A 25,650-nucleotide genomic window follows, 5' to 3' on the forward strand; every position below is an offset into this window, starting at 1 on the left:
TCGGCTGCAGCCATCTTACGATTTTTTGTGAATAAGTCTTAGTGACTTAGGAGTCCTCATGAGGAGTTTTAAGCTGTCTTAGACTTAGGTGCTACTTTTAGGGATAAAATACTTTGTGAATTGCTCTTAGTAAAAAAAAAAATAGGAGTCCTAAATTTAAGACTGACACGCCCATTATTTTTAGGAGTTTCTCCTAAATTCGCCACTTATGAGCTACTTTTAGCCCTAAGATTCTTTGTGAATACGGCCCCTGATCTCTACATCATTGAGTCTGTCTGGGTTTACATGAAGAGACAGAAGAATTTTAGGAAGCCTACATCCACAGAAGATCTGTGGTTAGTTCTCCAAGATGTTTGGAACAATTTACCAGCCGAGTTGTGCGCAAGTGTATCTGGAAGAATTGATGCTATTTTGAAGGCAAAGGGTGGTCACACCAAATATTGATTTAATTTAGAATTTTCTTCTGTTCCTTCACTGCATTTTGTTAATTTATGAAGAATTGATGAAAATAAACTGTTAACACTTCCATTTTTGAAAGCATTCTTATTTTACAGCATTTTTTCACACCTGCCTAAAACTTTTGCACAGTACTGTATATATCAAACATAACATTGACAATAAATTAAAATTAAATTAAAACCCAATATACAGTACAAGCTCCACATAGTCCTTAACCATAGGTATAGGGAAAGAACAAAGTGGTAAACAAAAGTAATTCTACTGCTTACCCACTAATGATCACATTTTTGGTTATTTATTAACCATGTTTTGAGATTTCTTTTAAAGCAGTTGAATGAGGTTGATTCTCTAATGTTCTGTCAGAGATTGTTCCATTCCCGGGCTGACCTAACTGAGAAAACTGACAGTCCAAATACACTTATGAGTGCGGGGGGTACGTAGCTGAAGATTGAATGTCTGAAGGGGTACGGGACTGTCACAGGTTTTGCCTTGGGGCAAAAACTCAGGGGAGTCTTCACTTTTTTTGGTCCAGGCTCAGTGCAGCTCTCTAAGGGCCTGATTTACTAACAGGATTGCGCCCATTTCAGGCGTAAAATAGCGGGTGTAAACATAAAAAGGTATTTACAAAGGAGGCGCATTTGAGTAGAAGCGCAGATTACCGCTGCTGGGAGGGTATAAGAAAAAAATGGGTGTGTGCCGCAAAGAGGTGGGAGGAGAGGCGTTAAGTGCGCCTAATTATGTTTTCCGTGGTATTTACTAAAACTGCCTGGCGAGAGTGCGTCTCAAATTTGCGGGATAATTATGCGCCTCATAAAAGCACGTCTTAACCAGGAAGCGCGTTTTGATTGAATCTGAAAACTTCGATATGGCAGCAGTTATTAGAGCAAGGCGAAGACACCGACAAAGACAACGCGCAGAAAAAATTTTTTTCAACACGACTAACACTTTTCAAATGTCCTAATTGTAGAGCCAGAGCAGCATATTCATTTCACCTTCCATGTTTATTTTGACGTTATAACCAAAATAAGTGCCAGGGCAACCGAACGTATGAACTTCAGTTTCCCCTGTCCACACTACAAGTCCAGTTTTCAAATGTATCCCCCGAGGGCAGCGTTTTTGAAAAGCATAGTTTTCAGTGTTGTTTATTCCTACCAGACTATTAAACGGGATGCTATGGGCAGTTAACCTGGCTATTAACTATCCTAGCTATCTCTAGCTTAGGGAACCATCTTAACAGTTTGCAGTTGCCTGTGTGTGATAAACTCATGTTAACTATTAACTTGTGAACATAAACGCGTTAATATGAAGCTGCACAGGCACACTGAGGGGTAGCCATAGCAACTCAGTAACTGAATGTTCATTGAAAAGTTTAATTTCCCAAAATCAGCTCACCAATAAAGGACAGTCATGAATTTAAAGTGATCACAACTTTTAATGTGTACGGGAGGGCTAAACGGAAAAATATTTATGAGATTCTATATTTACCTGGGTTAGTTTTCTGTAACCTCGTCAACCAAAAGGAAAACGCAGGCTGTGTCTACCCTATTTTAGCGGGGCGCTATTAACACTAATGGGCGGGGTTAGGCGCTAATGACAAGACGACGTTCTTGTTTGATAAATAGGATGCAAAACACTGTGCGGTACTTTGCGCTTTGGCAAAGGCGCAGATTAAGCTGGGGTCGCAATGTTAGTAAATTAGGCCCTCAATGTGGCCCAGGGGCTCCGCCGGTTACCGTGTGATTTACTACCCCTCATTACCAGCGCATGTGCACTTATGTCACCCTACTCAGGCCCTGATGCACCAGGAGAAACTGCAGAGATTCATATAACACCCAGAAAGCAACAGACAGACTGCATGCCAAACATAGCTTAAACCTGTTTGAGAAACTATGAGGTTAAATAAATGCCAAACCCCATTAAATCAATTGTGTTCAATCAAAAATACTCAAAGGTATCCTTACAAACAATATGATAATTCACTAGAACATTTGTTCAAAAAATGACATTTTATTTGTTTTCATTGTGTTAGGGTTCGACAGGACCCAATCACAGAACAGATGCAAGACAGTTTAGAGTTTACTCACAAAAGGTTTAATGAAAAGATCCAGAAGGTGAATGCACAAAATGTCTGTGGCAAAAACTACAGTTGAAAAAACACCAGAAAGACAGAAGATCCCAACTTAGGAATCCACAGGGCAGGGCAATAACACAAAAAACACAGAAGCACTGTAGAGAAGTATTACAGGCAACTGGAATCAGAGTCTCTCACCATGCTTGGACTTACAGGACTTAAGACCGACAAACCAACACGGGACAAAGGACAGACTGAACTTAAGTAGCAAAAGGGGGAAACAGAAAATGACACAAGTTGACTAAACAAGGGGAATTAACAAGACATAGAAGAAGGAACAAAGGCAAACAAACAGGCTGATGATTGGGAACAGGTGCATAAACAAACAAACACAGGAAAGCACATGGCGGGTGTCACTACCCAATGGTAGTCGTACCTGATGGTAGTCGCGCATGCTCAGACACAAACGGTTTACGGCATAAGGCTCAACATCAACATATAGGGCTTGTTTAAATGCATAATGAGGGTTTATTAAACGCAATATTATTATTTTTTGGTAAACGGTTTACAGCATAAGGCTCAACGTCAACATATGGGGCTTGTCTTAACGCACTATGTGGGTATATTTAATGTAATATTTAATTATGTTGTAAACAGTTTACAGCATAATGCTCACATCAACATATGGGGGTTGTCTTCATGCATTATGTGGTCTTCCCTTTCTTCCATGATTGAAACTGGATCTGTCGTTGTGAGGCATGCGCTGTCGACAGTGTCGCAAAGTGACGCATGCGCAGCTTCGCTGTCGACAGTGTCGCAAAGTGACGCATGCGCTTCTATCATCGGGTAGCGACTACCATCGGGTAGTGACCGAAGGAACAAGGAAGCACAAGGACTAGTCACAGGAAGGAAACAATGGCAGACAGGAAATACCATAAGAAGACGAAAGGGATACAAAGTAAAAGCACGGGACAAAAACAAAACACAGACCTGACAGATATTCATTCATTAATCAACATTCAGCTATCCTGCTGAATCAGATAAACCAAAACCCATTGTTCACAGAGAATATAAAAAAGACTGAAAACACACACTTACTTTGACCATTCCAAAAGGGTCCATAAAGCATCTTACAAAATAATGTTACTGAAGTAAAATCACACATTGACGCTCATTAGCCTACGGTAGCATATACTGAGACATAAATGACTAAATGATGGAGTCAGTAACAGCCTATCCCGCCAAAGAGAACAGGAAGAGAGAGAGAGAGAAAAAGGAAAATTGAATGGAAAGCCTTTATTTTCATTGTTGCATACAACGAAATTTGGAATCCGTAGTCAATTTAGTCCTAGCGGATAAAGACTTAGCTTGCTATGCAAATTTCTAGTAACAAACAAAATAAAAACCAAGTACAAAACAGTACAAACAAAACACCACACTGGAGAGCAATGACCTGTCGCACCTGTGCGCGCTGCCATCTTGACATCTATGTGTATATATGCCTCAAAAATCTGAAATGTTAAAGCAGCACAACGGAGGAATTGCTAATCGCTAACAAGACACATTAGCTTACTTTGACACTATGACAAACTAGTGAGTCAACAACTTTCTGAACACAGTCAAACATCGCGGAAGTGCAAGAAAAGACAAAGCAAGACGGCAAATAAGTTACTTACTAGTCTGGCAGAGAGTAGTACCCAGGCAGCTTCCAGAAACCTACATAGCGCAGTAATATGCCTACCGTTTAAACACCAATTAAACACCTTCAAATTATTCAAAACGCTGCAGCCAGGATACTTAGACAAACAAAGAAAAGAGATCATATAACACCTGTACTAAGGTTCCTACACTGGTTACCAGTATCATTTAGAATTGATTTGAAAGTTTTATTACTTGTTTTTAAATGTCTTCAAAACCAGGGACCCCTTTATCTTAAAAATATGCTCAGAATCTACTGCCCTACCAGATCTCTTAGATCTGGAGAGCTTCTTATGGTGGTTCAACCCTCTGCTCGTACTAAGCAGGGTGAGGCTGCTTTTAGTAACTATGCGGTCCGTTTGTGGAACCAACTACCTCTAGACATTAAAACAGCCCCCACTGTTGCCACTTTTAAAACCAAACTAAAAACTAAATTGTTCAGAGATGCCTTTAATTAACATGTGTTCTTATTTGCTTTTATGTATTTGCATCTATTTTTTTTTCTCCATGATTGTATGTTTTTACTTACATTACTACATTTTAATTTTAACTCTTATCATTCTTATCTACTTGCTACTATTATTGCTTTTGTAACTTCTATTTATATGCAAGGACCATCCTTTTTTTTTTTTTTTTAACTTGTGAAGCACATTGGGTTGCCTTGTTGTATGAAATGGGCTATACAAATAAACCTGCCTTGCCTTGCCTTACGGACCCTGGTATGGCAATGGCACAAAGGCCATTCTCCATATTAAACGTCATTGTAGCACCCTCATTTTTTAAGTTGTTATTTTAAAGTAAAATTGCTAATCCTAATCCTGAAGTACAATTGCTACATACTTTTACTCTAAATGAAGCATAAAATGAAAAGTGAAAAATATAAAAAAAAAATGTATAAAATACGTATTTCATTGAATAGGCAGTAGGCTCATAGACAGTAGTTAAAGAGATTCACTAAAACAGCACTTCTGAATTTCAATTATGTAATGCCAAAGTGAGTAATAATCAGCTACAAAGTACAACTTTTCAGCCTCTTCATTCTGCACTTGTAATGAAGTAAACTCTATATACTGACAGGATCTACATTTATTTTAAACTGGGTGATGTTTTCAATTTAATTCATTCAACTTAATTTGCATTATAACCAAAACAATACAATCGTCTCAAGGCGCTTTACAGAGCCCATGGCCTGTTTTCTATATCTAACATTCTTAAATTATTAAATTTAAGTGTCAAGCCTTTACAGAGACCAGGGCCTGTTTTTTATTTTATTTCTGACACTATGTCTATGTGTCTATGGCTACAAAAAAAAGCCATAGACACATAGACACAGTGTCAGAAATAAAATGTCCTCACCGACTCTTCATTAGTTTCTTGCCGCTGTTATTCATCAGTTAGTGCAGATAACCTCTCCAGTGCTGCAAATTCATTGCTGACATCTACAACAAAGAAGAACACAGTCAGTCGTCTTTCTCGTGTGATTTATGAGAGCTGAATGATCCCAGCGCCAAAGACCCCTGAGAAAGCATTTTGATCCGACTTAAAAACATCACTGTCCAAGCAAGACTTGGGAATGTGAGTTTACTGTTCATGCAGATGGATACAGGATATGATGAAGATCTGTTGAGATCCGGACTTACCCATGACAAACGGGAAGTTGGATTCAGTGAGTGCATGAGCCATAGCTTCCAGTTGCTTCTCTCTCAACATGATCTCGATTAGTTTCTTGCAAGGAAAGAAAAAAAAAATTCAAGTCAGACAAACATTTTGCTTTAAGATTCTCAAAGTAATCGATTCACGTGTGTAACTGAATCCTCCTCAAGAAATCGACAATCCTAAAGAATTTGTATTCTTAAACTTGAAAAAATAAACAAACCGTCAGATTTCTGAACAAAACCAGCATCCTGTTCTTTGCTTTGTTGAACATGGTGTGCTTTAGTGACTCAGTATGTTGTATCAGTACTCTCTGCTTCACCATCATGGATCTGGTTCCAACACATTCTTCAGCCTCTGCAACCAAACAAGCAACATTTAGTTTATATTACCCAAATTACATAATCACATAACTCTTCAAATAAGTCTTTCAGAAATTAACCACAATTCCACTGACTTACTGTTGTAGCCAGGACTCATGTCTTCTTTGATGGTATCTGCGATTGATGCATATATTTCCTTCTTTTGTTGTGCAATCTCTTTATATACCATACGCTTCAGCTTGGCTTCCTGTATATTTTCATGAGAAATCAATGAAATATTTTCATGAGAAATCAATGAAATATTGCATTCAGAAAACAACTGTTCATTTTGAAAACATTATTGGTTTATATTTTGGGCTAATTATTAATCAGCATTACTAAAGCAAAAGCAAATTCCAGTTGAAAAGATTAACACTTTCATTCAGAGCCTCAAAAACAAGTGGTTTTGAGACTGTGAAAAGGGTTGGAGTGTTTTAAGAGGCGTGGGTTTCCATTTTCCCTTACATTTCAAAACAAGTTTTACACTTTCACTACACGTAATGCATTGTTATGTAAAGGTTTGTGCAATGGTGCAAGTACTAGAGAGAACTATGTAAAAAGAACTAGAAGGCCTACATAAGTTTCCAAATGAAATCTATAGAGAGAAGCTACACTGTAAACTCAACTCAATTTAAATTAATTCATGGAATGTTCATTGTTTCACTATACTAGTCAAATGTGGGACACGTAATAGGGAAATCAAGTTTACAAATGAATGATTAGGTGTTTTTTTCCCCCCATAGTCATAGACGTGGTATTGATATGTTTACATTACTATCATATGGTGGCCAGTTCTTTTAAGCCAGTTCTTTAAACCTCACTGTTAGTGTTATATTTACCACAAAGATAGAGATGGAGCGGTGTAAACACTCTCGCTTACCTCAGCTTTTAAGAACCTCAAAATGTGAGTCATTGCTGCAGGGTTGCTGTAGCCATCAGTGACACTGATCGAACAGATACTGAATCGTTTGACCTTCTCCCGTACTGACAGTCTAGTTTCCCCTTTATTTCTGCACACATTACATTGGACACATGTCACACAGAGAAGTTGTGGACGAATAACACTTTTCAGATTACTGTTACAATACTTACGGGAACAAGGCATTAAACTTTTCATTGATGCTTTCATACATCATTTCAGCCAAAGACTTGTTCAGGTCTCTTGTTTCTCCATCGTTTGACCTGAAGTAACCTTTATTTCTGCACAAGGCGGATAGAGTCTGATGGTATCCACGTCCATCTTTTTCAACCTAGGGAAATTATATTGTATGTTCAATTCATTTAGTGTGTGGATTAAAACATGGTAGATCTGTAGCAGTTTTACATATCATACTATAAAATAACTAAATCTGCCAAGGAGAAGCACTTACTGGTACTTCCACGTTTTTCTTGGTTATTTCAGCACATTTCATCTCTGACTTGTTAACTCCGTCTGAGAGGCACTTCTCCAGTTCATCATAACATGGCTCCAAATGATCAAACCGTAGACATTTCAGTTCATCGTCCAGCTTCTTCCTCAGCTCATTGTGCAGCTTAGCCTTGTCCATATTCTAAAACACAGAACCATCTGAGTTTCTCCTCAACATAAGACAAATTTACAGACACACGGACACCTTCATTAATGGTGACACTTACCATCTCTGCGTTGTTATCTTTGGATGTCTGTATGAGGGACAGGATCCCTGTGGCACTTGTAAAATAGTGTGAGGCCACTCTGTTGGTGTGACTGTGGTTAAGACTCCTCAGCACCTCTCTCAGCTTTGGTATCTCTAGCGGGGTTTTTCCCAAAAGAATTGAATTAAAAAAATACATTGTGTCTTTGTCAGCTATAATGATTACATTGCCAAGTGAATCTGCTCAGTTTGTGCTCACTTCATGAAATAAACAAAGTCCCTTTATGGGTGATGATGAACAGCACACACTCCTCTAATGGAAAAAAGAGACAACTAGTAAAACTGATGATGCTCTACCTGTGTCCTCCTGTTTCAGATATGGCTCCTTTGAGCAGAACTCCCGTGAACTTACAGTAAACACTGAAATGTTTTGGATGTAATATTTCTGAAAAAAATCAGAATCAGTCAATCAGCCAACTTTATGATCATAAAAAACTATCAAAACACCCCCTGGCTGAGAGAAATACCTGGAGTTGACACTGTTTTTCAAAGGCTTGTTCAACACGATTCTTGGCCATGTTGTTCCTGTGCTGTATGCATTTAAGCCTTCTCTCCGACTCCTGGGAAATAGGGAGAATAATAATTCACTTTGTATTCCATCTGGCATAGATCTATCATCTAATAAAGTGGTGTCAGTTTGTATCCATTTTTCACTTACATTGTTCGCTGTGATTTGTAGATCTTCATTGTTCAGTCTAAGGGTTGTGAAAATCAAATATGTCATTTTTGTTGTTTTCTGCATACTGTTTTTAAAATTACCTAATAAACCAAACAAATAATACACTGAACACACTCTTTAGTACTGCATTCATTTACATACACAAAAGGTTGAGGATTAAAAAAAGACTGACCTTAATGATCTCATGTAAGACTGGGGATCCATATTATCAGTTTTGCTACAGATGAAAGTGATGCGGGTGCATGCCCCTCCCTGTACCATATCTGTCATGCTGCTCTTCAGGATCTCCCAGGCTGCCTTGTCAGATGCGGCTCGATTGATATCACTCACAACCCAAACAGCTGTGCACTCCCTTAACATCTGGAAAAAAGTTATTGTTTTTGTTGTTTCTTTGGTTTAATGGAATATATGACTCATTACAGACAACTAATTCAGTATAATCCAAACCTGTTACATCTATTCAAAATGAAAAATAAAATAAGCGCCTCTACCTATATACGTTTTCAGTGTATTGGAACTATAAATTATATTTTCTCCTAAAAAATGTTATAAATAAATTAAAATTGGTTTGTTTAATGATGTTACACCCTGGTTCTCTCCCCCTGCTGGTCAAGCTACAGTATGTTGGGTTTGTTTATATTGCTGTCCCTCAGTTAACCTTGGTAGTCAAATGATTAACTGTGCCTGTTTTTGCTTATTCTGGCTTTCTTCTGTTTTGTATCAATACTCTTCATTTTCCACTTGTTTGATCGGGTGTGGGATTGTACTGTCAATATGGGGCCGTATTCACAAAGAATCTTAGGGCTAAAAGTAGGTCATAAGTGTCGAATTTAGGAGAAACTCCTAAAAATAATGGGCGTGTCAGTCTTAAATGTAGGACTCCTAATTTTTTTTACTAAGAGCAATTCACAAAATATTTTATCCCTAAAAGTAGCACCTAAGTCTAGGACAGCTTAAAACTCCTCATGAGGACTCCTAAATCACTAAGACCTATTCACAAAAAATCGTAAGATGGCTGCAGCCGACTTGGAATTGATAAAAGACATTGCTTAAACCGTGAAGGTATTAATATTGTCGTAGAATTAGCGCGGGATGCAATGACGCCTTTAAACAACGATGTGTCCCGAAGCGAAATGTTTGGAAACATAAAGATTTTTGTTTGGCTTCGCGGAAAACGCAACTGACGACACTGGGAATCATCAGTCAGCCGTTTAATTCATCAAACTATCAACGCACTGTAGACCCCACATCATCCAACAGTTTATCCAGACAATCGCTTATTACACAATATCAAAGTAAATTCCATGGCGATCGCAGGAATGTCCAGTGACGGGACACACATTACAATAATTCGTCCACCGTGGCCTGGATGTACCGATGACTGGTGCATTTCAACGGAGAGCGGTCGCAGGTTTTTGAGAACTTACCAGCTGGATGCCGCTGGGGTGACAGTGGCTATTGGGACCAGTAGGCTTTCGCCTAGGCTACGGTTCACGTTCGTTTCGCTTTGATCAATTAAGATTGGAGGGCTTGAAGGGCCGTATGTGCTGATATTTGAAGTGGTCAAGGGCTGGAAATATAATATCCTAACAGTTTGCTGGGTGCTTTAATTATTACTGCCTTGATTACATGCAATTGCCATATTTTATATTGATCGCTTTATATTTCTCTTAACGTGCTAAGTGTCATTCCCGTTGGATGCACAAACTTGTCATCATGCGTGTGCATTCTGCTAACTGCACTGTCCATAACTATTTAATATGACTTAATTTGAAGCCTAGGTTATTCTCTTATTTTCAGTCGATATAGTGGGATTGTTAGAGAGACGTCACGAATGAGTTTTTAATGAGAGAGCCTGTCAACAACCAATCACCGTCCTCACCCCTTCTAAACTCGTGCATGAGAAGCGACGTCATCCATAGCAACGGAGTTTTTATCTTAAGCTTAGGAGTTGGTATTATCCTTAGTATGAGTAGGTCTCAGAGCCGTTGTGAATCACTTTTAAGAAATTACTCCTACGTAAAAGGTTTTAGCGCGAGTTAGGAGCACTCCTAGTGGTAAGATAAAAGGCTTTGTGAATACGGCCCATGGTGTCTAAACTTGAGGTCTGACACAAGAATCCTGTTAGTCCCTTTAACTCAGTTGTTTCATTCAAATAAGTTGTGCGCTAACCAGCACATGCATCCAGAATCTCCTTCAGTTTGTGACAAAGAGCACTACAGTGAGAACTTACCGATTTCCACATCTCGTCTCTGGTCTGATTGCAGTCTCCATTTCCAGGGAGATCAACTAGCACGATGTTCTGTAGAAGCTCTTTGTGATCTGGCACTTTGATTCTCACAGTCTTCACTACTGGCCAATAGAGTCCCCCAAGATCAGCTTCATGATGTTGAATATAAGGCCTGATTTCTTCAGAGAGATCTGAGGCCTGTTTGATCATGGAATTAGAATAATGTTTCACAAATATGAGCTGTAAATAAACTTGCATACAATTACAATTTAGAGCTACAAGAACTGTAACTTACCTGAAACCTTGAGAAGGTTTTAGTGGTTAACTTGAGCATGGCTGCAATAGATGTTGAACGATCGTCCTTCATCAGTTCATCAAAGCTTTTTCCAGCTGCATTCTTTCCATACAGTGCTTCGATCTTGTCTTCTGCCATTTTGCAAATAGTTTCATCCCTTTCCTCGTGTTCTTCTAGAAAACCTAGAAGGCTTTTTAGCTCATTTTCCCAGGCCTTGAAATGAACATGAAGTATTTTTCAGTTTTCATTTTAAAAAGAGGATGTGAGTTTTAACATTACAGTATGACAGTGGTAATTTCACAGTTGTAAGAAACCTCTTTTGAGATGAATTCAATAGTTGCTGTGTACTGGTCTCTCGCAGCCCCAGCCTCCACTTGTATGATGACTGATGTACAGGCATCAAGTGTCCCTGTCGGTAACAGCTCGTCCTCATCTAGGATGGCATTTATCAGGGAGCTTTTACCATCTCCTGTCTTTCCAAACACACCAATAGTGGTTTTCTGTATTGTTTTCTTTAGCAGATCTGCCATAATATCCCTGGACACAACAAACAAACAAGTCATAGATACATAGATAGATAGAAAGAGATAGCTAGATAAAGATAGATAGTGTGTTCTAATTAACAGCAACAAAGGTTTGTTCTAGTTAACAGCAGATTCAGGAAAACATTATCATGCATGTTGATTTGCGCTATTTTACTGAAACAGGCAATGTACCTGATGAAGTTCATGAATTTAGTGTTGGTCTTGGCATGGTGTTTCATTTTCTCCTCAAGTCTGTGTTGAACCTGTGCCATGACTTCTTGTGCTTGCTGTATGGCTGCAATCTCTTTAATCTCTATAAATTAAAAGACCATAAGACCATAAACAATATCTGTTCTTTGACAATTTACTATAATGAGAGTAAATGTGAAAGTCCATATCTGACCACAGTATCCAGACATGTTTGAATAATCCTTTAATCTAAAACTTGGATGAGAATGATTGTGAATGGATAAGATGAAGTCATAGGGCTGTTGGATGTGCGCAAAACCAAAACATTCCAAAACTACCAAATCACCCTGCTGATCTTGTTATCATTCAGCTATCACAATTGTTATCATATAGCTAATGAACTAACTATTGAAGAATTTCTTAAGATGTTTTATTATTTATCATCATTATTTAATTTGTGGAACAGATGGATGTGACACAGTATTTGCCATGGAATGATGACACTATCAGTAGCTTGACCATATGGTAACCCACAGAAGAGCCGTCTTCATTCACAACAGTACTTTTTTAATGGAAATGATATAGACCTTTATTATACGGCTCTTCAGAACGTTCCAAAAAGTACCGTTGATTTGAATGGGCCATCCCTACGTCATACCCATACATTAATTCCTGCTAACAGACCTCTGCGAAAGATAATCACCGCTGTCATTGGCAACGGGTTTTGTACTTCTAATTCACATCTTTCATATCATTCCGCCAGAAGTCCAGTCATTTTAACGCAACAGTAGAGAGTAATTTGAAGTCAGCAAGTAATGGGTTGCTATGCAACACCTGAAACTTCAAAGTTCTATTTGCTTGAAGAACTATTTATTTCTAAACGGGACACATGAAACGGCACCTAAATCATTAAAAAGAGATATGTTGGAGGAATGTCTTCTATCGTTTTTGGCAAGTACCCGTATAATAAGCGGGATAATGTATTGTCCGTCGGTCATTCTACAAAAATAATTCCCTTCGGTACAAAACAACACCCTCCGCTGAGCGTCGGGGTGTTGTTCGCCCCGTCGGGAATAATTTTTGTAGAATGACCTCCGGACAATACATTATCCCTTACTTAAAAAATTACCTACCTCCTGTTCTCTTCTTCTTCCATTCGTCCTCTTCATGAGAATCACTCTCTCTTCCTCTTTTTGCTTTCTGTTTGCTCCCTGATGAGCCCCCTGGTATCACCCCAATTTCCTCACAGGTGAGATGTCCTCTCCCATTCTCCTCGATCATATTGTCTATCTTCTCAAAGAGTTTAAGAACTTGACTCTCGTCAAATCTGTAAATCTTATCAAATATGTGATGCCTCATCTTACACTCCTTTATGATCAGGCCTAAAGGGTCTTCTTTTTCACCAGCGTAAGCTGTAGAGAGATGTCGCGCACTTCTAACAGTCGTTAGTACAATAGTATAGTTCATGGCCTCATCGCTGAACAAGTTCAGTATAGTCTTCACTTTGTGTCTGTCCTCCTCTGAGAAGCTGTCAGGCTGCAGAACCAGTAGAAATACATGAGGCCCTGGAGCAGACAGGGCCACACACTCTTTCACTGCTGCCGAGAGCTCATCTGGTGTGTGTTGGGGATGAAACAGGTCAGGAGTGTTAATGACTGTGATGGGTCTTCCCTCCACCTGTCCTCTGACTCTCTCACTTACATATTCTTCACAAAACTCAAGGGCTTCAGTCTGAAATGCATCTCTTCCAAGGATGAGGTTTCCCACTCGGCCATTGTCCAGTTCATTCTTCCCCAGCAACACAAGCCTCACTGCAGAAGATTAAACCATTTGCAATATAACAGTATAACCTTAATATTCAATTAATCCAAACCACTGAAATTAAGATTGAGCAAAATTGAGATAATCTCTTTAAGAAACTATGCATTTTGGCATATTTATCTTTTTGTTTACAGTCGAAAACAGCCTCCGTTCAATACGTGCTAAAATAACCACTCCTCATCCACGATTTTTGTTGCAATTTAAAATTAGGTTTTGTTTTCCTCTATTTTATGAACAAATTATTGCAGGAAAAAATGTGAGGCGTTGCGAAAAACTGAAGGAAATAACTTACTTAATGGTGGTGCGTCAATACTTTTGATCCGTTTTGCCATCTCAACTTTGTAATGAACTTCGCGTGAGCTAATAACCAATGCCAGAGCCTAAGTACTTCATTTTGTTGTCAGCTGAACAACGTGAACTTGAATGCGTTTGGATGTAAAGTACTAAGCCTTATATCAGACAAATTATAAGGCGGAAGGGCAACGCCCTTCGACTCAAATTCTCCGAAAACGAAACTACTACATGGAGCCCCCCCCCCCCCCCCCGATATTTCTCAGATAAATTAACCATTATAGCTTGCCCACTCGCCAGATGACTATAGCCCAACAGATTCGCCATGTCAGTGTTTACAGCAAAATACATAAGCTACTTGGATGGGTAAAAATGTGTCTTCAATTAAATGACAAACGAAACGAGACTAAACTTAAATTCTGTGCTTCCCTGACCATGAGCGTAAAACAGTAGACCGTAGAAAAGCTAAAAATGTATAGCAATACCAATACCACACACGCTCAAGTCAGGTTTAACCTGTGTCCCTCTCCTTCTCATAATCCCCTTTCTCTTGTTTCTCTATCCAACCCTTTTGTCTCTCTGTACATTTCAGTCTGCCCACCCCTTCTCTTCTTGTCTCATCTCATTATTATACCAACCCACTGCCCATCTGGCTATACTAGCCCCTTGAACTATCCACACACACACACACAAGCACAAGAACACTATCTTTAAACTATCCACACAAGCACAAGAACACTATCTTTGTTCACTACCCTCACAAGCAGCACAAGAAAACTTCCCTCCTTGGTATCAACACTGTCACAATCAATGCATATTGTACCATAGCGTCAGACCCATTTTTGTATCTGTAAACACCCCACTCCTTGTGAACATGTTCTCCTTATGTGTATGTGATTTATGTCTGTGAGTTATAAAAGTGTATAAGCTTCTAGATGACCTACATTTCCCTAGGGATTAATAAAGTATCTATTTAACATAAGCAGCATATGTCAATACTAGTACATCAATTAGGGATCACTGTCTGAGGCAGACTGGCTAACAAGTTATATTGATGTGGAAGTTCACCATGAAATAAATCAGAATATAAAAAGTGTATGTGCAGATGAATGGGGAGTTTCAGTTAGTATTCTTTTTTTTTTATTATTATAATTTTTTTTTTACCTGTAGCCAAGGGAAAATTAGACAAATATGTCTTCCTTTTGACGGACGTACACAGATTTTTTTTTTCACTTTCGGAAAAGACTACATTGTATGTTTGGCATAACAGCAAAATTTTTAGCCTATAAACATGATATAGTTTTTACAGTTTTTATTTGCACAAATGACACACAAGTGCATATTTAGTGGCGACACAGGACACGCACATAGACACACGCCTGAGGTCGCAGTGATTTTAACCTCTTCATTTCTCCCATCCTGGACTGTCTTTCTTCCAGGACCCCCAGGAGCAGTGGGCAGCCTTTAGGCGCCCGGGGACCAAGTCAAGTGATCCGTCTTGGTCATGGACAGACAGTTCAGTTCTTCTGCGTGTTTTTCTGTTGGGGTTCTTAGTGGAGGAAACTCCTAGTGAACACTAGTAGAACATGCAAACTCCACACAGAAAGGCCCGGGAGAACCTACTCCCCAGGACCAACAGTGCCCCATGCGGGAATCGAACCCAGGACCTTCTTGCTGTGAGGCGGCAGTGCAAGTGCAAACTACAGCTACAGTACACATGACTCAGCATCTCTGATTTAACTTTTTGATATGAGAATGATTATACCTGATATGCCCAAAAAAATCTAAAAAATATGCTTACCGCTTCAACCACATGATTTTTTCTTCCACAGCAAGATGAAAAGGTGGAATGCAAACTAAATTTAGGGTCACATGACAAAAAAAGTCAAAAACTTTTACTGTCAACACTAGGTCTTACCTCCCCCCAATGACACACACGCACACACAGTTTTCAAGCAGGCATCTTTCTTTCATCGATTTTTCATTGAATTAGGCCCAAGACACCTCAACAGTGGTCCCTTGTGTCCAAGACCCACCCCCTTCCATACCCACGGCGGGTATAGACACATGTCACTACCAGAGACAGCAACTGATACACATCAAGATATCACCTCAACAATCTAATTTTAATTCAGGTTAATTCACAACCCCAAGTAGTCTGTGAGTGCCTCAGACATAACCATTGTTTTTCTACAAGTGTCTTAGTGTCCACTTTTCTGCTCCTCTGGAACAGAAGACATCCTACTGTCCCTATCATTAACAAGCTTACCTTGTTTATTAAGAAAGCAAAGGCAGCTGGCTTTATGTGTGCTCACTATCCACTCTGTGGAACTGGCACAGTTAACTGTGTTCATCGCCCACCCGTCTTCAATCCACATGTGCACACAAACTTTGCACATTTATGTGATATGCGTGTGCATCCCAGTCTCTGCAGGGGAGATGCTGATTGATGTTGATGGTAATGGTAATGTGATGATTAATATAGAGAAGTCTGTATTCATCGATGTAGGTGTGTTCTTTATAATTTCTTCAACACACTCTAGCACAATTTCCTGTGCACTGCTTTCATTACCATGTCTGATCTGTGTGGTTAATATTTGCGATCCTCTGCTGCCATTGAGCAATCACACTTCACAATCCAGCTCTAGTTATTATTGATGTTATTGTGTTAAGGGCACATACAGTAATATCATACTTAGTGGCATCCAGTAGAAAAGCTTCATATTACAATCAACTGAATACTTCTCCTTTCCAAGCATGTTGGAGAAGCTACGGTGGCTGGCAGGTGCCATAAAAAGGTGAAAGGCCCTCTCTAGTGCTATCCTTTTAATGCTTGCGCGGCCATGTGGAGTGGTGGCATGTGGGGTGAGCTCTCTGTGCATTCCTTGGACGGCTCAACCGTCAAAAGGGAACAGTTTTTAAAGAGCAGGTGGCCTTCTAGTATTTTATGGATTTACCACAATGTGCGTGTGTGTGTTTATATGTGAGTTTCCTTGGGCAAGGACTCAGGCAAGACACATGGAAGTGACCCCCATTGTTTGTATGTGTGTGTGTGTGTGTGTGTGAGTGAGAGTTCTTCTGTGTATCTCTGCTTATGTGTGAGTGTGTTAGTTTACTAATGTAAAGAGTCAAGGGTGACGCATTGAAGACCTCCCTACATGTGACCACCACAGCGTGAGTGTGTGTGTTTGTGAGTGTTTCCTTGGGGTAAAGACTCAGGGGAGCTGTATGGAAGCCCTTTGCACGTGTAACCAAAAGGTGTTAGCGTTTATACAAAAGCTACAGCCAAAAATCAATGTAATGGTGACTTGGTCCAGGCTCAGTGCGGCTCTCTAAATGTAGCCCAGGGGCTCCGCCGGTTACCGTGTGATTTACTACCTCTCATTACCAGCGCACGTGCACTTATGTCACCCTACTCAGGCCCTGATGGACCAGGAGAAACTGCAGAGATGCATATAACAACCAGAAAGACTGCATACCAAACATACCTTAAACCTGTTTGAGAAATTATGAGAGAAAAATAACTGCCAAATCCCTCAAAAATCAATTGTGTTCCCTCAAAAATACTCAAAAGTATCCTAACAACCAATATGATTATTCACTACAACATTTGTTAATAAAATTACATTTTGTTTGTTTTTTTATTTGTTGATATTCATTCATTAATGTACATTCAGTCATCCTGCTGAATCAGATAAACCAATACAAAACCCCTTGTTCACAGAGAATATTATAGAAAGGACTGAAAATACACATTTAGCCATCAGACAAATCTAAAAGGTTGCTTAAAGCAACTAACAAAATAACATCACTGAATTAAAATCAGACACCTCCACATTGACACTCATGAGCCTACTGTATTATATCTACTTAGACATAAACTACTATAGGATGGAGTCAGTAACAGCCTATGTCCCAACAGAGCACAGGAAGAGAGAAAGAGAGAGAGAAAGGACATTTGAATTAAAAACCTTTGTTTTCATTGTATTAGCATACAACAACATTTAGAATCAGTAGTCAATTAAGTCCTGGCAGCTATGCAAATCTCATATAACAAACACAAAAACTAGTACATAATGGTATAACAAAACACCACACTGGAGTGCAAAAAGCTGTCGCACCTGTGCGCGCCGCCATCTTGACATCTTTGTGTATATTGGCATCAAATTGTTAAATGATGCACAAAATAAAAATTTAAAAATCTACATGATCTATAGAAGATTTATATATGTAATTTCTGAACTGTCTGCCCAGCCATAAACATTTACATGGCTTCACAAAAACCTGTTTTCCGCACCCACTCTTCATTAGATTATTGGCGCTGTTATTTATCAGTTAGGGCAGATAACATCTCCAGCTCTTTCATTTCAGCGCTGACATCTACAACAAAGAAGAACAGTCAGTTGTCTTTCTCGTGTGATTTATGAAAGCTGAATAATCCCAGCGCCATAAACCCCTGAGAAAACATTTTGATCAGATTTACCAACATCAGTGTCCAAGCAAGGCTTTGGAAGGTGAGTTTACTGTTCAGGCAGATCAATATGGGATAAGATAAAGTTCTGACTTACCCATGCTAAACGGGAAGTTGGATTCAGTCCGTGCGTGAGCCAAAGCTTCCAGTAGATTCTCTTCCAACATCATCTCGATTTGTTTCTTGCCAGGAAAAAAAAAAAAGATTTAAGTCACACAAACTTTTTGTTTCAAGATTCCCGAACTAATCGATTCACCTGAATAACTGAATCTTCCTAAAGAATTATAAAATCCTAAAGAATTGTCATTTTTGAACTTCAAATGTAAAAGTGAACAAACCGTCAGATATCTGAACGAAGTCAGCATCCTGTTCTTTGCTTTGTTGAACATGGTGTGCTTTAGTGACTCAGTATGTTGTTTCAGTACTAATTGCTTCGCCATCATGGATTTCAGTCCAACACATTTTTCAGCCTCTGCAGCCAAACAAGGAACATTTGCTTTACATTACTGAACTTACATAATCTTCAAATAAGTCTTTGAGGAATTAACCACATTATTATTCCACTGTCTTACTGTTGTAGCCAGGAACCATTTCTTCTTTGATGGTATCTGTGATTGATGCATATATTTCCTTCTTTTGTTGCGCAATCTCTCTGTATACCAAATGCTTCAGCTTGGCTTCCTGTATATTTCCATGAGAAATCAATGAAATATTGCATTCAGAAAACATTAGTATATTTTGAAAACATTACTGGTTTATTTTTTTTGGCCAACTATCAACCAGCATTACTGCAGTAACACCAAATTCCAATTAAAAGAGAAACGCTTCCATTAGGAGCCTTTTAAACAAGTGGTTGTAAGACTGTTAAAAGTGTTAGTGTTTTAAGAAGTATCGATTTCCATTTTCCTCCTTTATTTTCCCTTACTATCCTATAATGTTAGCATTTCAAAACAAGTTTTACACTTTCAGTACTTTGTTGATACGTTCTAGTAAAGTTAAATCATAATGCATCGTTATGCATTCCTCGGAGTAAAAGTGAAGGTTTGTACAACAGTGCAAGTACAAGAGAGTACTAATGAAACAGTACTAGAAGGCCAACCGAAGTTTCCAAAAGGAGCAGTAAGCCTTTATAGTGGAGTCACATTGTGAACATACTTGGCAATTTCACAAAAGTTAAATAAATTCATGGAATGTTAATTGTTTCACCACACTTGACAAATGTGGGACACATAATAGGAAAATTAATTTTACAAACGAATGTTGAATTGTGTCCCCACCCCCCATAGCTATTAGAAGTCGTAGCATATTTTAACTGTACTTATAGGATATTGTGGCTAGTTTTTCTTTTTTCTCACCTCAGTGTTTAGAGCGGTGTAAGCACTCTCACTTACCTCAGCTTTTAAGAACCTCAGAATGTGAGTCATTGCTGCAGGGTTGCTGTAGCCCTTAGTGACACTGATCGAGCAGACACTGAATCCTTCGACTATCTCCCGCACTGACTGTTTAGTTTCCCCTTCATTTCTGCAGACATAACATTGGACACATGTCACACAGAGAGTTGTGGATAAATAGCACTGTTCAGACTACTGTAACAATACTTACGGAAATAAGTCGTTAAACTTATCATTGATGCTTTCATACATAATTTCAGCCAAAGACTTGTTCAGGTCTCTTGTTTCTCCATCTCTTGACCTGAGGTAACCTTCATTTCTGCACAAGGCTGATAGAGTCTGATGGTGTCCACCTCCACCTTTGCCTGCCTAAGGAAATGGTATTGAATGCTACATTTATTAAATGTGGATTAAAGCATGGTAGATCTGTAGCAGTTTTACATATCAGACTATAAAATAACTTTGGTAATCTGACAAGTAGTAGTGCTTACTGGTACAGCCAGGGTTTTCTTGGTTATGTCAGCACATTTCTTCTCTGACTTCTTAACTCCATCTGAGAGGCACTTCTCCAGTTCATCGTAACATGGCTCAAAATGTTTAACCCGTAGACATTTCAGTGCATCATCCAGCTTCTTATTCAGCTCATTGTGCAGCTTATCTTTGTCCATATTCTGAAACACATACCATAGAAACATCTGAGGTTCTCCTCAAGACAAGACTAAATTACAGACAACACAAGGACACCTTCACTAATGGTGACACTTACCATCTCCTTGTTGTTATCTTTGGATGTCTGTATGAGGGACAGGATCCCTGTGGCACTTGTAAAATACTGTGAGGCCACTCTGCTGGCGTGACTGTGGTTAAGTCTCCTTAGCACCTCTCTCAGCTTTGGTATCTCTAGCAGGGTTTTATCCCCAAAGAAATAAATAAAGTCTTTGTCAGCTATAATGACTACATGTCTGTGCTCACTTCATTGAATACAAGTCCCTTTATGGGTGATGATGAACAGCACACACTCCTCTAATTAAAAAAAGAGACAACTAGTAAAACTGATGATGCTCTACCTGTGTCCTCCTGTTTCAGATATGGCTCCTTTGAGCAGAACTCCCGTGAACTTACAGTATACACTGAAAAGCGTTTTTTGTAATATTTCTGAAAAAAAAATCACAATAGGTCAATAAACCAGCTGTATGATCACAAAAATATATCACAAACACCTCCTGGTTGAGAAGAATACCTGAAGTTGGCACTGTTTTTCAAAGGCTTGTTTCACACGATTCTTGGCCATGTTGTTCCTGTGCTGTATGCATTTAAGCTTTCTCTCTGACACCTGGTAAATAGGGAGAATAATAATTCACTTTGTATTTCATCTCGCATAGATCTATCATCTCATGAAGCGGTGTCGTTTGTATCCATTTTTCACTTACATTTTCCGCTGTGATATGTAGATCTTTATTGTTCAGTCTAAGGGTGGTGAAAACCAAATATGTAATTGTTGTAGTTTTCTGCATAATGTTTTAAACCCAATAACCTATTAAACAAAACTAATAATACAGTGAACAAAATATTAAGTACTGCATACATTTACATTGAAAACATGAAAAACCCGAGGTTAAAAAGAAAGCCTGACCTTTTTGATCTGATGTAAGACTGGGCATCCATATCATCAGTTTTGGTGCAGATGAAAGTGATGCGAGTGCATGCCCCTCCCTGTACCATATCTGTCATGCTGCTCTTCAGGATCTCCCAGGCGGCCTTATCAGATGCGGCTCGATTGATAGCACTCACAACCCAAACAGCTGTGCACTCCCTTAACATCTAGGAAAAAAAATACTGTTTTTGTTGTTTGTTTGGTTTAATGGAATAGGTTACAAACAACTAGTTCAGTATAATCCAAACCTGTTTCATCTATCCAATATGAAAATTAAAATAGGTGTCTGTACTTACATATAAATTGTCAGTGTATTGAAATAAAAAAACGATATTCTCTCTCCCCCCAAAATAATCACTTGCCAAATAAGACATTCATCATGCAATTGGAACCTGTAGCTTTGCTAAAGTAATGGCACACATGAAAACATATTAATAATAGTAAATGCGACTAATGAATTCAGATATGAATGTAAAAAAGATGATGATGAGACACCCTGGTTTTCTCCCCCTGCTGGTCATTCTATGTTGGGTTTGTTTATACTGCTGTCCCTCAGTTAACCTTGTAGTCAAATAATTAACTGCACCTGTTTTTGCTTATTCTGGCTTTCTTCTGTTTTGTATCAATACTACTCATTTTCCACTTGTTTGATCGGGTGTGGGATTGTACTGTCAATATGGTGTCTAAACGTGAGGTCTGACACAAGGATCCTGTTAGTTCCTTTAAGTAATTTGTTTCATTCAAATAAGTTGTGCGCTAACCTGCACATGCATCCAGAATCTCCTTCAGTTTGTGACAAAGAGCACTACAGTGAGCACTTACCGATTTCCACATCTCGTCTCTGGTTTGATTGCAGTCTCCATTTCCAGGGAGATCAACTAGCACGATGTTCTGTAGAAGCCCTTGGTGATCTGGGACTTTGATTCTCACAGTCTTCACTACTGGCCAATAGAATCCCCCAAGGTCAGACTCATGATGTTGAATATAAGGCTTGATTGCTTCAGAAAGATCTGAGGCCTGTTTAAGCGTGGAATTAGAATAATTTTTCACAAATATAAGCTGTACATAAACTCACTTGAACTTACATAGAATTACAATCTACTGCTACAAGAACTGTAACTAACCTGACACCTTGAGATGATTTTAGTCTTTGACCTAAGCATGTCTGCAATAACTGGTGAACGATCGTCCTTCATCAGTTCATCAAAGCTTTTTCCAGTTGCGTTCGTTCCATACAGTGCTTCGATCTTTTCTTCTGCCATTGTGCAGATGGTTTCATCCCTCTCCTTTTGTTCGGCTAGAAAATCTAGAAGGCTCTTTAGCTCATTTTCCCAGGCCTACAAATGAACATGAAGTATTTTTCAGTATTCATTTTAAACATAGGATGTGAGTTGTTACATGACAGTGGTAATGTAACAGTTGTAAGAAACCTCGTTTGAGATGAATTCAATAGTTGCTGTGTACTGGTCTCTCTCAGCCCCAGCCTCCACTTGTATGATGACTGATGTACAGGCATCAAGTGTCCCTGTTGGTAACAGCTCCTCTTCATCTAGGATGGCATTTATCAGGGAGCTTTTACCATCTCCTGTCTTTCCAAACACACCAATAGTGGTTTTCTGTGTCGTTTTATTTAGCAGATCTGTCATATTGTCCCTGGACACAACAAACAAATAAGTCATAGATAGATAGTTTTTTGTAATTAACAGCAACAAAACAAATCATAGATTGACAGTTTGTTCTAATTATCAGCAAATTCAGGAAAACATTACTATGCATGTTAATTAGTGCTATTTTACTGAAACAGGCAATGTACCTGATGAAGTTCATAAATTCTTTGTTGGTCTTGGCATGGTTTTTGATTTTTTTCTCAAGTCTGTGTTGAACCTGTGCCATGACCTCTTGTGCTTGCTGTATGGCTGAAATATCTTTAATCTCTATAAATTAAAAGACCATAAGAGCATAATCAATATCTGTTCTTTGAATGACCTATAGTGAGAGTAAATGTGAGAGTTCATTTCTTTTTGCCACATCTGACCACAGTATCAAGACAGGTTGGACTATAACCACTGTGATCATTCAGCTATTGAACTAACTATTGAAGAATTTCCATAAAATGTTTTATTATTTCTCACTATAATTTAATTTGTGGAACAGATGGATGTATCACAGTATTTACTATGGAATGATGACACTATCAGTAGCTTGTCTGTTCAGAGCAGGATTTTCAAACGCTTTTTTAAAAGTTATTTATCACAGGTTCCTACCTGTTTTCTTTTTCTTCCATTCTTCCTCTTCATGATAATCACTCTCTCTTCCTCTTTTTGCTTTCTGTTTGCTTCCTGGTTTCACCCCAACTTCCTCACAGACGAGATGTCTTCCCCAATTATCCTCCATCATCTTGTCTATCTTCTCAAAGAGTTTAAGGACCTGGCTGAATCTGTTAATCTCATCAAATATTTGATACCTCATCTTACACTCCTGTATGATCAGGCCTAAATGGTCTTCTTTTTCACCAGTGAAAGATGTAGAGACATGGCGCGCACTTCTAACAGTAGTAGTAAGCACAATGGTATAGTTCATGGCCTCAGCGCTGAACAAGTTCAGTATGGCTTTCACTTTGTGTCTGTCCTGCTCTGAGAAGTTGTCAGGCTGCAGCACCAGTAGAAATACATGAGGCCCTGGAGCAGACTGTGCCACACACTCTTTCACTGCCACAGAGAGCTCATGTTGTGTGCGTTGTGGATGAAACAGGTCAGGAGTGTTAATGACTGTGATGGGTCTTCCCTCCACCTGTCCTCTGACTCTCTCACTTACATGTTCTTCAGAAACCTCAAGGTTAGTCTGAAATGCATCTCTTCCAAGGATGAGGTTTCCCACTCGGCCATTGTCCAGTTCATTCTTCCCAAGCAACACAAGCCTCACTGCAGAAGATTAAATCATTTGCAAAATAATAGTATAACCTTAATTAACAATTAATCTAAACCACTGGAAATAAGATTGAGCAAAATTAAAATAATCACTTGAATAAATTATGATTTTTTTGCATATTTATCTGTTATTTGTCGAAAACAGCCTCCGTTCAAATACGTGCTTAAATAACCAGTTTCCAAGATTTTGCAATTCGTTTATTTATTTTTTTGCAATGAAAATGACAAAAACATTGTGAGAACTTTTGTCTTTTTTGTTTCTCTCAATCCAGGTGCTGTGGTGTTCTGATTTGTACGGGCTGGAGACCACAGACTCAATTTGTATAGTTGATTTCGTGGCATATAGGGGCAGGCTACCAACCGAAACAACCGCGTCATACACAATGGGCCTCTATCACGTGTAATGATGTTCAAGGAAACAAAGGGTGCGTTCGAAACGGGGTAAAATACAAACTCTTGAGACCAATACAGGAATGAAATTAAATTCTCATAACATCAGCTTTTAGAACATGTATAATTTATAAGGCCTGAACAGCTTTTGGCATAAAGGTTGTGTCATAAACCAACCGCGTCAATCACTCCGTATAATTCCCGTAAGCATTGAAATGGGAGAAATCTAATTTCTGCAAAATATCCGTAAAAGTTGACATGTGTATTCACCTAACACCAAAGGACTGGGACAAGCAGTCACAGTGGTTGAGACAGACTACGCAGAAGAAGCGGGTAAAAAAGTTGTAATTGAACACTAAGTGTTGTTTTCCTCTATGCAGTTTATGCAGTAAGAAATACGCAAGTGGATGGAGTAAATAACTTACTGTTTGGCAGGTGTTGCTTCTTTTGCTTTTTCTTCTAGCTGTTTTGCTTACGCTTTTGTTTAATGTAGCACTGAATTAGAATTTGTCTGATATAACTTTTGCTTTGGAACTTCCAAACGCATTAAAGTTCACCTTGTTCAAGTGACGACAAAATGAATTACTCAGGCTATGGCATCGGGTATTAAGCAAGTACAGGACATTCTACATCCCAAACCAGATCTACCAGCAACGCCTCCCGCTCAATTTCCCGGAAAATGAAACTACAACATGGCAGCCTGATACAGTAGATGCTAATGATAAACCCATACATTATAGCTTGCCCTTTCACCAGATGACAACATCTCCTTCATAAAGATCCCTTGAGTGATCGTTCATTTTCCAGTTCTGTCCGTACATGCCTAGTACCCACTTTTCTGCTCCTCCAAGGGCGTAACCATGGTTAAGACA

The 25,650-nt window shown here is 38.9% G+C and overlaps 2 protein-coding genes across 2 annotated transcripts; both read right to left on the reverse strand.

The window, feature by feature from the left end:
* Nucleotides 1–5,584: 5,584 nt before the first annotated feature.
* On the reverse strand, nucleotides 5,585–18,082 carry LOC308377780 (nuclear GTPase SLIP-GC-like; the record flags this gene model as incomplete). The annotated part of the gene is made up of 18 exons (XM_080854517.1): nucleotides 5,585–5,667; nucleotides 5,869–5,953; nucleotides 6,105–6,238; nucleotides 6,343–6,451; nucleotides 7,124–7,253; nucleotides 7,336–7,493; nucleotides 7,614–7,793; nucleotides 7,879–8,012; nucleotides 8,214–8,301; nucleotides 8,384–8,476; nucleotides 8,575–8,611; nucleotides 8,768–8,955; nucleotides 10,829–11,023; nucleotides 11,121–11,333; nucleotides 11,435–11,657; nucleotides 11,837–11,957; nucleotides 12,967–13,644; nucleotides 18,067–18,082. 18 exons carry the CDS (start codon nucleotides 18,080–18,082, stop codon nucleotides 5,612–5,614), a joined length of 2,838 nt encoding a protein of 945 aa, XP_080710643.1. The 3' UTR covers nucleotides 5,585–5,611.
* Nucleotides 18,083–18,269: 187 nt separating this feature from the next.
* Nucleotides 18,270–25,325, reverse strand: LOC308377781 (nuclear GTPase SLIP-GC-like; the record flags this gene model as incomplete). The annotated part of the gene is given in 20 exon segments (XM_080854518.1): nucleotides 18,270–18,325; nucleotides 18,514–18,598; nucleotides 18,755–18,888; nucleotides 18,989–19,097; nucleotides 19,808–19,937; nucleotides 20,019–20,176; nucleotides 20,299–20,478; nucleotides 20,574–20,707; nucleotides 20,875–20,962; nucleotides 21,048–21,140; nucleotides 21,238–21,274; nucleotides 21,441–21,628; nucleotides 22,284–22,478; nucleotides 22,586–22,798; nucleotides 22,892–23,114; nucleotides 23,275–23,395; nucleotides 23,726–24,382; nucleotides 25,204–25,237; nucleotides 25,240–25,269; nucleotides 25,272–25,325. Coding segments are annotated over 20 exon segments (2,919 nt in total).
* Between the last annotated feature and the right edge of the window lie 325 nt (nucleotides 25,326–25,650).

This window comes from Sprattus sprattus, assembly GCF_963457725.1.
Source record: "Sprattus sprattus genome assembly, chromosome: 16".
In the NCBI taxonomy this organism is placed as follows: Eukaryota; Metazoa; Chordata; class Actinopteri; order Clupeiformes; family Clupeidae; genus Sprattus; species Sprattus sprattus.